At 37.0% G+C, this 13,076-nt stretch overlaps 1 protein-coding gene across 2 annotated transcripts in view; it reads left to right on the top strand.

The window, feature by feature from the left end:
- Sparcl1 (SPARC like 1) overlaps positions 1 to 2,520 on the top strand; it is a 39,327-nt gene extending 36,807 nt beyond the window's left edge. The window contains exon 12 of one of the 2 annotated variants that reach the window (XM_070012879.1): positions 1,613 to 2,520. In XM_070012879.1, the coding sequence (XP_069868980.1) occupies positions 1,613 to 1,641 (29 nt within the window). In that variant the 3' untranslated portion in view covers positions 1,642 to 2,520. The remainder of the gene's footprint in view (positions 1 to 1,612) is intronic. The other variant, XM_070012880.1, reaches the window with a different exon arrangement.
- The last annotated feature ends 10,556 nt before the right edge of the window (positions 2,521 to 13,076 follow it).

Genomic DNA, 13,076 nt, shown 5'->3' with positions numbered 1-13,076 from the left:
TCTCCTTTGCAAAGGCTAACGGTAAAGGCTTACATGTCTCCCCATATCCTGAAGTATTATAGCCAGGTACCTTCTTGAGATGAGCTTATTGTTTGACACTGAGTGCTCTGGAGACCTGAAGACAAGAATAGTCACTACAATGGGGACACTGCTGCTGGGTTTGATAGAAGATGCCACAAGAAGCAGTAAGTGGGAGTGATAGATGTAGACCCTCTGAGAAGTTTAAGCATAAGGGAGCTGAGGCTGTGGAGGCTACAGTGACCTAGTGATTACTAGGGAGAGAGCTTTGAGTCAGAGCCTGTGGCCAGCAGATTGCTCAACCTGCAGAACTATCCCTCTGCTACATGCATTTGCTTGCAGGGCTGGACTGAGCCCTGAGCACAAGGCTGGAAGATTGCTTGGTTTCCCAGCTTCCTCCCTCACATAGGGTGGTTTACTGCTAGGTGGGATTTGAAGGTCCTGAAGAAAGTGGCAGGTGCCTCAATTCTGCTCCTCTGGCACAAACATCAGTATTTGTTTGTTTCCCTTGCCCTTCAATGCACTTAGGAGACATGCCATGGTTTAGATGTCTGCAATTTCCTGGGTACACAAAGTAAGGGAAAGCTGGGAGTGGAGCTGTGTGACTCAAGTAGTAGAATTCCAGCCTTGAGCAAAAAACCTAAGGGACAGCACTCAGGCCTTGAGATCAAGCCCCAGTACTAGCACACACACACACACACACACACACACACACACACACACACACACACACACACACACACACACACACACACACACACAGAGTACATTATCATATGCACATATGGAAATATCACGATAAAAGCCCTTTATACAATTAATTTATGCAAATTGAATGTATGTATATGTGTGTGACCTATATACACAATGGGATTTTTATTTAGCCACTAAGAACAACAAAATAATGCCATTTTGAGGAATATGGATAGAACTGGAGATCAGCAAAAATAAGTCAGAGTTAGAAGACATTACGTCTTTTGTTTCACATGTGGAATCTTTTTAAAAAGACATGAAAGTAGTAGGAGCACTATTGGGGAAAGGAAGGTGACCAGTGGTGGATGTGGGACAAGAGAAGAAAATGGGGAGCCAGGCGCCAGTGGCTCATGCCTGTAATCCTAGCTACTCAGGAGGCTGAGATCTGAGGATAGTGGTTCAAAGCCAGCCTGGGCAAGAAAGTCCTTGAGACTCTAGAAAACTGGAAGTGGCACTGTGGCTCAAGTGGTAGAGCACTTGCCTTGAGCTGAAGAGTGCAGGGACAGTGCCCAGGCCCAGAGTTCAAGCACCACAACCGACCAAAAAAATAAAAGAGAAGGAAATGGGGGTGAGAAGTATATTTTATATATATATATATGAATATGTCATAATGAAATCCATTGTTTTCTACAATTAACATGTGCTCATAAAAGAGGAAAAATATGAACAAAAACAGAAAAAAAGAAAATACATTTTCAAATTTTCTTAGGTGATGTTGATGATATATTGGGACTGAGAATCATATTTCTAAGCATTTCCCTAGTTCCTTGCTATGACACTGATTGTTTATGCTACTTCTCTAACAACATCCTAAAAGTTTTGTTTTGTTTTTGTTTTACAGAAGACATAGATGAAAACCTCTTGTTCTGAAATCAGATTTGGAAGAACTCAAGCTTTCCAACATCCTCCTCTTTTAAGCACGTCTGAAATTCATGCAGCTAGGAGATTAATAGATTTATATTTAGCAAAATATTTGCATGTAAGAGAAGACAATGAGAGCAATTGCTTGATAATGAAATATATGCACTGAGCATGCAAATTACCTTAAGAAATAAAACCATAAAATGAAGTTAAGTCAATATATATAGAAGAAATGCACACTATTTTAGAACAAGAGTTTGACTCACAGTAATTTCACTTGCTACATTAACTTTTAAGGTAATTACTAATTATAAAACTTGAAAAACATTATGTGTTCATATTGTCCATAACATCATATATACTTCAAGAAAATGGAACATGGCATTTTATGATTAACATGTATCACATTGAATATCTTAATAATGTAATAAAGAGTCTATAAAATTCCAAAGGCCTATTCAAGTTTTTTGACAATCAAATATCAAAGCCCAACCCAAAGAGTATACTTCATAGCAAATTATAATTGTGCATCCTAGACCTTACTACTTGAAAATAAAGTGAGTGAAATTGGACAAAAAGTACAAGATATATAAGATGCTAGTGGCTCACTCCTGAAATCCCAGCTACTCAAGAGGCTAAGATCTGAGGATCACAGTTTAAAGCCAACCCAAGAAAAAAAAGCCCAAGACTCTTCTCTCCAATTAACTAGCAAAAAGCCAGAAATAGAGGTATGGCTTAAGTGTAGGACACTAACCATGGGTAAGTTGTGCAAGGACCTACGTTCAAGCCCCAGTACCAGCACCAAAAAGAAAAAAAAAAATGAATAAGGAGACATTTTCCATGGTAAAGAATAACCAGTAATAAAATACTAGCTGTTCATGAATGTCCTTCAACATGATGTGAGTTTAAACTTGAGAAAATGAATTCAAATGATTTTTAACCAACTTAAAATTAAAAATGTGGATGATTGTAGCATTGCTCAGTCCACTTAATTGTATCTCTTTACATTTGTGTATGTGTGTTTGGAGCCAGAGGCTCTGCAAAATATCTAGTTTCTTTTTCTCAAAATAAAGGTAAATAGCTGGGTGCCACTGGCTCATGTCTGTAATCCTTACTACTGAGGAGGTTAACAGCTGAGGATTGCAACTCTAATCCAACCTGGATAGAAAAGTCCAGGAGATTCTTATCTGCAATTAGCCAAAAAGCGAAACAAAAAGAAAAAGAAAACAACAACAACAAAAAAAAAAATGAAGTAAATGTGTGGCTCAAGAAGTAGACGGCTAGCCTTGAGCAGAAACCTCAGGGACAGCACTCAGGCCCCGAGTTCAAGGCTCAAGCCCCAAGATTGGTACAAGTGCGCATGCGCGCGCACAGGAACCGTAAAGGTAAGCAGAAAGGTGATTGCCATAAAATGTCATGATGGAAATGTGAGAGAGAGCCCAAAGTATGTCACAGAAAGTATGCCCCTGTTTGAGCTCTTCTTTGGTAACTATAATGTTAAAGACCAGAGCACAAAAATATAAATAATACCATATAGTTTTCAGTTTTCTAAGGTCTGAAACAAAGAAATAAATAAAATTGTCAGATGGGTTCTAGGGGCTCATACCTGTAATCCTACCTACTCAGGAGGCTGAGATCTGATAATCGAGGTTTGAAGCCAGCTCTGACAGGAATGAACCACCAGAAAAACTGAAGTGGTAGAGCACAAACAGTGAGCAGAAAAGCTCAGATCTGGCACTCAGGCCCAGGCCCTGAGTTATCAAGCCCCATGACCAACAACAAAAAAATTGTCATTGACCTTATGATATTTGAAAGTGGGATTTGAAACATGTTTGCCTATCTGAAATTATATATACACACACACAAGTTTGTCACTTATTTTATCTGTTATCTGCTTCCTTTATTCTTTCTGCAATCTTCAATTATTTTTATCTCTTTTCTGAACTCAGTAAGTCACTCTTGAACCAGAACCACATTAAACCATGTCCTTCCTAAATAATAATCTTCTATTTGATTAGTCAAAATGTAATTGTTTGCTACTTTTTCCAATTGGAGAAATAACTTAAAAGTATTCCAAATTTTAGAATTTTTTGTACACATAAATAGAAATATCTTAATTAAAAGCCAGGTTTTAGAAATCAAGTCACCGAAACCATGTTTTATAATTAAAAGTAATATGTAAAAGTATCAGTTTCACCTAAATTATTTTTCACTCATACAACTTTTAAAATGCTAAACTGTTTTAATGAAGTGATTTTTAATGCTAGGACATCATCCAAACATTTAGTCAATTTTTTTATTTGAAGATGGTTTTCCTTTTGAAATAAAAATTTGTAACAATAGAAACTGTTGAATCTTAAATTTCATTATCAGTTAAGACTCCCATGTTTAATCAGGAATGACACATTATTATAGGAGCACTTTAAATGTTCTTTGTGGTCACCATTTTTAATTATTGGTTGGTTGTGATATTTACTCTTACCCCAACCAAAGGGGAGAGAGAGTTGTTTTCTCAGTAACCAGTCTTTGAGCCTATTTCTATGTAATGGAGATATTTTGGAAGATCGTCGTATGAAACCTATTCCACTCAGTTCTAAATGTTGTGACTCATACTGCCTGCGACCATAACAGCATTAGTAATAGAGCTTAAATACTAGATGGGCCTAGGAAGTCTAGGAGTTCACACTGCTTCCTGAATCTGCTGCTCCGAGGGCCATCTGAAGCAAAGGTAAATAATTTCTACTGATTCTAGATAAAATGGTGTGGGATATTCTGTGTTGGGTACTTTGATGATTTCTATCAGGTCCACTCATCACAGGAAATAGTTATTTCAAGGGTTGGGAATCAGAAGGAAGAAAAATAGGAAAGACAGACATGGAAAATAAAGATAAGGGGACTAATAGTCTCAATTCAGGTAAAGTAATAGAGAACTGAGGTAAGAGTTGAGTTTTAAATACACACAAACTAGCTGAAGAATACATTATATGTAAGTAAATATAACGACTCAAACATTGTGATAAGTCTTAATTAAGAATATGAGCTGGGTGTAGGTGGTTTATGCCTATAATCCTAGCTGAGATCTGGCTGAGGTCTGAGGATCACAGTTTAAAGCCAGCTCAGATAGGAAAGTCCATGAGACTCTTATTTCTAATTAACCACCGAAAAGCCCAGAAGTGGAGCTATGGCTCAAGTGGTAGAGTGCTATACTTGAAAAGAAAAGCTTAGGGACAGTACCCTGCTCCTGAATTTAAGCCCTGGGACTGGCACAAAAAAAGGAAGGAAGGAAGGAAGGGAGGGAAAGAAAGAAGGGAGGGAGGGAAAGAAAGGAGGAAGGAAAGAAAGAAAAAGAATATAAAGTAGCTTTTCTTCAAAAATCAAACATTAAAGTGTTTTGTTCAAATTCACAGAGTAAGTTCATTTAAATTGTGGTTGCGGGGTTTGAACTCAGGGTCTGGGCACTGTCCTCTTTGAGCCACAGCGCCACTTCCAGTTTTTTTTAGTAGTTTATTAGAGACAAGAGTCTCACTGGGACGTTTCTATCTGGCTACTCAATCTCTGGAGTAGCTAGGATTACAGGTGTGAGCCACTGGCACCTGGCTTAAATTGTCATTTTTAAAGCATATATAAGTTTTCTCTCAGAATCCATAGACTGGTAAAGGCCGTATTGAGTTACTTTACTGAATTCACTTCTATTGTGCTTATATTCTATTATGACGTATAATTTTTTTGCTAAGAAATGATAGCTGTCCACACCCCATCCAGACCTCTAACAGAACTGGTAAGTCTCAAGCTCCAGATGAATATGTTTTATATAAATTGTCCTCTCATTTTAGCTAGTGATGATGGTTCCCAATAATATGCATTATGCAACATGAAAGACTAAAGATTTGTGTACAGAAAGCATAAACTCAAATAATTTCGGGGGCTGAACAGGTACACACTGAACTGCAAGGTATAAGGAAGAGTGGAAGGTGGGGTGATATTCTGAGCCCATCTGTGTCCTGTCTAAAGGCACTGGAGGTTTGTACACATGTTCTCCTAACCTTAAGAAACCTGTCTGGAGGCAGAAGTCAGCCTGATCGATCTTAACAATTGACAATGGAAACAAAACTCAGAAAGAAAAAAAAAAAAGTAGATATGATCTCCTCACGCTTCAATTCCAGGCTCTACCTCAGCATGAAACTGCTCATCCTGGCTGGCCTTTTGTGCACTGCTGCTGCTCTGCCCATCCCTGTGAGTACCTTCTCTTAGTTCAGATTCGGACTTGGAGTCTTGGAGTTTCTGAGCTAAGAAGCCTCTCCTCTCTCTTTCCATTTCACTACAAATGAAGGTCATAGGACAAGGCATTCGCCACTCTTGCTCAGTCTAAGTCCCTGCTTGGTATACATCCCAGCTCTGTACCATTTGCTAGCTGAGTGACCTTGAGCAACAAGTTAACCCATTTGCTCCCTGCTATAAAAATGACCTTGGAATGGTCTGAAGATGATTTTTAAAAAAATTAAAACTTCGAAAGCACTTAAAATTCCTAATTGAAACAGGAAACTTTTCGAACTCAGCAATATAGAACAAGGCTTCTGAAATGGCCCAAATTTCAATTATGCAACTGAAGAGATTCATTTATATCCGGTTCTCTCTTTCTCCTCTCTCCTCGCTCCTTTTTGGCAGTACTACTAGGATTTGAACTCAGGGCTCGGCACTTGCTTGGCAGGTACCCTACCACTTAAGCCATATTCCCCCAGCTCTTTTTTTCTCTGGTAGTATCTGAGATAGGATCTCATTTTTTTTTTAAACCGGGACCACAATCCTTGGATTTGCATTTCCTGCCATAGCTGGATGACAGACAAATATTACTGCCCAGCTATTTATTTTTCTTAATTTTATTTTATCCAGATTGGCTTGGACCGTGGTTCTCTTGATCTCCATCTCCAGTATAGCTGAGGTCACAGAAGCACACTACTGCTTTTGGTTTAAAGAGGGTCTTGAGAACTTTCCCAGCTCATCTCAAACTGCGATTCTCCCAGGAAAAAAGGCCAGTGTGAGCCACCAGCTCCTCCTAGCTCAGGGTTTTTTTTTTTTTTTTTTTTTTTTAAGGCTCTTGCAGAGATGCTCTGACACCAACTGATGATCTACTTCTTTACATCTGATTTTATGGAAAAAAATTTAAGGCTACCTATTCTGGTTACTAAGTTATCGATGTAAAATCTTCTGTCTGAACTATACAGTCCACTATACAGATGAATCTTAAAAAGATTCTATGTGGAAGTCTTTGGATTAACAGTTCTAGCTGGGCACTGGTGGCTCACACCTATAATCCTAGCTACTCAGGAGGCTGAGATCAGAAGGACTGACATTTAAAACCAATGTGCACAGAAGAGTCTACAAGTTTCCATCTCTAATATAACAGCTAAAGGCTGGCTGGAGGCATGACTCAAGGGGTAAAATGCCAGGCATGTGAGCCTTGAGTTAAAATCCATTCAATATAACCAAAAAAGGAAAAAAATTGAAACTGCTAGAAGGATTTCTATCCTTGTTTTTGTGCATTGATATATACTTACTTTTTCCTTAGAAAACAACTAGGAATAAAATAGCTGATGCTTTCTAAGCTTTTTATTTTTTATTTTTATTTTTTGCAATACTAAGGTTTGAACTCAGGGCCTCATACTTCTAGGCAAATGTAAAAACCATTCCCTGGGTAACAAACCTAATTTCTTTAGATCACAAACTTCATTTTGCCAGTAATGCCAGTATTGTTGTTGGTCTGTTGTGGGTGTTTTGTTTTGTTTTGTGGTGCTAGGGATCAAACCCAAGACTTTATGCATGTTCAGCAAGCACTTTTCACTTTTCACTAAGTTCTATACCCCTAACGTGACAAGTATTTTTAATTATCTAAATCACCAAACAATTCATATTTCCTATTCCTTTAAGAGTATTTACCCCAAAATGTTGTAGTACATATATGTTGTTAATTCTAAGATGCACTCTATCTCATGGCTTAGCATCTTGGAAATCAAGATGCACCTCACAGACATGATGAGATACAGCCTCTGTTTATTTTTACCTACATTTTTATTAGTACCAATTAGTTTGTAGAAAGGGGTTTGATTTTGACATGTCCATATATTCATAAAAAGTACCTTGATCAGACTCACCCTCTCATCACTCTCCCTCATTCCTCTTACCCCCTTCCCAAACTAATCTCAACGAGTCTCATTCCTTTTTCACACGTGTGTAATGTATTTGGCCATATGTACCCTCCTTTACCATTTCTGTTGACCCTCCTACCTCTCACTAAAGTGTCAGCTTGTTAGTATCATTTTCTCTTTTTTTTTGTCCTATACAATGCATTTTACAATAGCATTTTAGAATATATGCAACGTAGCGATCCCAGATAAACATTAACTTCACCTTAATAGACTTTTGCTATGAATGGACTCTAGCCACACCTTCCACATCTGTATAGATAAGATCTACAAGTCCTATCTGTGTAATGGGTTGTAGCCTGAATATGTAGGACAGCAATTAGGCCACCATCTCCTCTGTGACAGAGGACTGCTAATAAGGAGTCTTGCAAAATTTGTGTTTGAGGATACAAAGTTTAAGTTCATACTCCTATACTCCCTACACTTTGAACTTACATTGGAAACTAAATGGAACACACTTGATTTCAAGCATTTTTAAGGCATGTAAAAAAGTAATCTTAAGAAATATAAAGGCATTCTTTGGATGTAAGTTTACGAGCAAAAGGGATTTTGTATTTTTAATTACTGGACAAAATGAACTCAACTTCTCCCCATTCTCTCTTAAACATTGAACTGTTTTATTTCGGAGGTGAGGTTAGGTCATGGACAGGTATAATGCTCAATCGTGGCTTGTATCTATTCTCATCTCAATCCAAATCTCTTCTTAATATATTATGTGTTACCACATGAGGCTCACCTTGTTGCTTTTATCATTTTACAAGGTGAATCTATCTGGAGGAAGTTCCAGTGAGCAGGTACACATCGTTATTTTTCAAAAGACATTTGTCATTTTATAGGTTTGTAATTGTCCAAAATGACTGACATCATGTTTCTTCTTATAGAGATTTAACTTTTACCCACAAGTACCACCATTGTCCCCTCCATTCTCATTCCCCCAGGCACCGCAGCTGGTAAGCATGGTTTGGGCAATCTCAAAGTTATCATTTGGGTGATATGAAATTGTTCATATTTTAATATAGAAATATGAGGCTTTAAAAGGAAGGGGTTTGGCTGTTCACATTCTTTTCCTCACAGCTTGTGGAGTGTGATGGAATTTACAAATGCCCTCAAATCATCAATGACCATCCCAGGTCTCATTATACTGACCATCTTGGGTCAGTATAATCAACTTGCCCAAACTTGATCACTTTGACTTTTTTTCTTTACAAAGAGTGCCAACCTTGTCTGACATTCATTCTTCTGCTTTTACTAAAACACCTTGATGCTTTCTATTCTCAAAAAAAAAAAGTTTTCCCATATTTCTATTAACTTTTCTCAAGACAATGAAATGACTGCTCTTCCTGCTAACTTTTTCAATAAAGGCCAGAACAAAACTAAACACATGTGAGTTCCCTTCAGTCCTGTAGGAGAAGACAGCTTCAGTCAGTTAATATTGACTGCCTATGATGGAATAGGCTCACTGGTGAGTGGCAGAAATACAGAAGGCATAAGGTAAACTCATGATCTGGTGGGGAAGAATCACAAATAAAATGCAATGTAGTTTGTTAAGTGCTACAAATGAAAAAAAAAATACAAGGCTAGTTAGACTATAGGTCAGACTTCACAAAGCAGGAATACTTGAGCCAGGTAGGGGAGGAGGAGAAGGTAGAGAAATGTGCGTGGCACAGACCTGCAAAGCACAAGAGAACTGAAGGAAGAATCATTGCTACAATGAGGCTATAACACAGTTCAGCACCATAGTGAATTTGGACAGTATTTAAGAACTGATGCTTTCAAAAGTATACTGGCATTTTACAATGGCATCCTGCTAAAGTTCTTGTCTGAGTCCTAAGCATTCTAAAAGTACAAACATGATTTTGTATTAATTTCACTTTGTCTAAATGTAATAAATACTTCACCACATATTCCTAAATGTTTCTCATTTGTGAGTAGTCTTTGGAAATTTGTTACTGAAATTATCCTTGATAGAATATTTCTTTATCTTTAGTGGTTTCACATGTCAAATCCTAGCCACTTAATTTCTTTAGTGGTTTCACATGTCAAATCCTAGCCACTTAATTTCTGGGTACTGGCATTTACAATTAAATACTAATTATTTTGGTTGTAAGTGGTGTTGAGGTGCATTGTTTTCTGTTTCCTAGGCTTTTTTTTGCTGAAACTCAGTAAGATTTGTCTTAAGTTGGCACAAATCCCTAAAGTCTTGCTTTATTAGAATTCAGGCACTTTCATTAACATTGTATTTATGGTATTTGTGGGTGTGTGCCTGCCTGGAGGAAGTGGGGGTCAAAAAGGAATTATTACCATAAAGGCTCAATGTTAAGGAATAGAGTTATATTGTCAAATATGTCAACAAATAAAAGGGAAAATGATTTAGTTATTTAAAATGCAAGGATAAAATTCTTTATTACCATATATTTAAAATTACCTAAGTGAAGTGTCACTAACATTTGAAATGGAAACTTTTTACCACTAGATGGCAGAATGGTATTTAAAAGAAGGCAAAGAATGAAACTCTACTGTAGAGTAATGCAAATTTGCAGTAATGGTCAACAAGGACACATAAAACAGAATCCTGGGTTTCACAAATTCAGCAACATAACCATACTTCTTTAAAATAGAATCCAGAGCTTCCGGGGAAATGTCTTGTTTACTGCTATCCCTAGACCTAGACACACAAAACTGATCAATACTACTATGTGGTGGGATGCATACATACATGGATGGGTGGAAGGATAAAAAAAATGAAGACAAAAACCAAAAGCTAAAAGGAAATGTTCATAATTTGTTTTATTTACAATTCACTTTTTTTCTTTGTATAGATTCCAATTCCTTTCCCTTTTTTTTATGATCCAAATCAGGTAATTATACATAAAACTTCCTTTAAGAAAATATTTGTCACAATGAAATCCTGTACAAATAATTTTTGGTAATCAAATATGTATTAATAAGACATTGAGCTGGGCACTGGTGGCTCATATCTGTAATCCGAACTACTTAGGAGGCTGAGATCTGAAAATTGAAGTTCGAAACCAGTCAGGGCAAAGTCTATGAAAGCCGGGCACTGGTGGCTCAAGCCTGTAATCTTAACTACCTCAGCAGAATAGTTTCCATGAGACTCTTATCTCCAGTTAACCACTCAAAACCCAGAAGTGGTGATGTGGTTCTAGCGGTAGAGCGTTAGCCTTGAGAGAAAGAGGCTCAGAGACACGGCCCTGGCTCTGAGTTCAAGCCCCACAACCAACCCCCTCCCCCAAAAGAAAAAGTCCATGAGATTCTCCAGTTAACCAGCAAAAATGCCAGAACTGGAGCTTTGGCTAAAGGGGTAGAGTACCACCAGCCTTAAGTGAAAAAAAAAAAAGCAAGAGTGTGAAGCCTGGAGTTCAAGCCCCAATACTGGGGGAAAAAAGTTTTTTAATTAATACAAATAAAAATGGAAAAATCTTCTAGACTTAAACTTGATACCAAGAATTGATAATTGTCTTTACAAACTGTTATTGATATTTTATCTGATTTGAACAACTGAATGCACAAAATTCTTCTGCCTTTGAAAAACACAACTACTTATGCTCTGAAACATTCTGTGATTATGTAAACTCAGAGACTGGTAGAGAACATTGAATTTGAAATGAAACATTCTGTGATTATGTAAACACAGATACTGGTAGAGAACACTGAATTTGAAATCAAAGTCTAGGGATCTTCAGCTCTGATGTTTCTTTGGAGTAATCAGAACTACTGAGCCTCACTTTCCTTCTTCTAGAATACAAATGAAAGCAGATGATTTATAAAGTCTACTTCATCTCTATAATTGTCTTTAATGGTAAAAAACTGTAGTATGTATGTGTGCATGTTGATACTGGTGCTTGAACTCAGGACCTCACACTTTCACTCAACATTTTCATGTCTGACACTCTACCACCTAAACCATACTTCCAGTCCAGCCGCTTTGCTGGTTAATTGGAGATAGGAGTACTACAGACTTTTCGACCCCATACTGGCTTTACATTTCAATCCTCAAATCTCACTCTCCTGAACTAGGATTGTAAGAAAACACTATTACTGGTGCCAGTGGCTCATGCCTGTAAACCTAGCTACTCAGGAGGCTAGTCCTAAGGAGTACCTTTCGAAATTAGCCAGGGCAACAAAGTCTGTGAGATTCTTATCTCCAATTAAATCACAGTAGCACTGTGGCTAGCTTTGTGCAAAAGGAGCTCAGGGACAGCACCCAGCTCCAGTAAAATATTTATAAAAATTTTTAAAAGAATGAGGTAAAGTACCTGGCAAAGAATAAATTCTTACTGAAATATAACTTGTCCTAGAAACCTTTGAAATGATGTTAAGGTTATGAACATGGAATAAACTGTTTAAATTTTACTTTTAACAACATTTTGTGGAGATAGTGTTTAACTATATATGAGATTGAGTTAAAACCCCAAAAAGAAAAAAAAATGTGTATAATATACCATATTGATTTTAAATCTTTAAATTATACTTTATTGAAATTGCAGGCTACAGCACTATTAAAGCTTCCTTTAATAAAAACTGCCTTAAAAAATAGAACTTTTTACAATTTAGTAAGCATAGGCTTAGTAACCTTCATAAGAAGTCCCTTTTCTATGTTTGAAACCCACAAACAGAACTAGGGACTAGAGGTATGATGACACATGTCCGAAATCCTAGCTTTCAGGAGATGGGGAAATTGAGAATTTGCCTGGGATACTGAGCTAGAGACCTTGTCTCAAAAGTGAATTTTTTTTAAAAAAAGAGGGAAGTATGGACTTCATGTTTCTAGAGCTAGGTTTGGAAAAGAAGTAGAGGGAGGGTACTTAATGTATCAGCAAATATGAATCTTAATTACAGAATTTTAGAAAAATGCAGAATCCCAAAGGCATGCTTTTCACTTACCAAGCTAATATAAAATTATAAAACAGGAAAAAAATGCTGAATTATAACTGATTGTTTTATGTTTCCTTCATTCTAGACTTTGACAACTAATCAATTTATAACGGTAAATATATTTTTCCCTGTTAATCTACAAAGTCTATAAAATTGTCACATTTAATCCTACAGAAGATGGGCTGGTTCATTCTGATAATTCAAACACATAAAAATGCACAGCTGTGTGAATGTAACCAGAAAATAACTTCAATGCATGAGAAGAATTCTACATTTACTCAGTCCATCTAAACTATGATAGGACATAATGATTTCTGCTTTCATTTATGAACCTGAGAGTGAAGAACA

This window comes from Dipodomys merriami, unplaced genomic scaffold, assembly GCF_024711535.1.
Source record: "Dipodomys merriami isolate MVZ:Mamm:240054 unplaced genomic scaffold, mDipMer1.0.p SCAF_9, whole genome shotgun sequence".
In the NCBI taxonomy this organism is placed as follows: domain Eukaryota; kingdom Metazoa; phylum Chordata; class Mammalia; order Rodentia; family Heteromyidae; genus Dipodomys; species Dipodomys merriami.
Note: the sequence above shows the minus strand (reverse complement) of the source record. Positions and strands in the feature narration are given on the sequence as shown.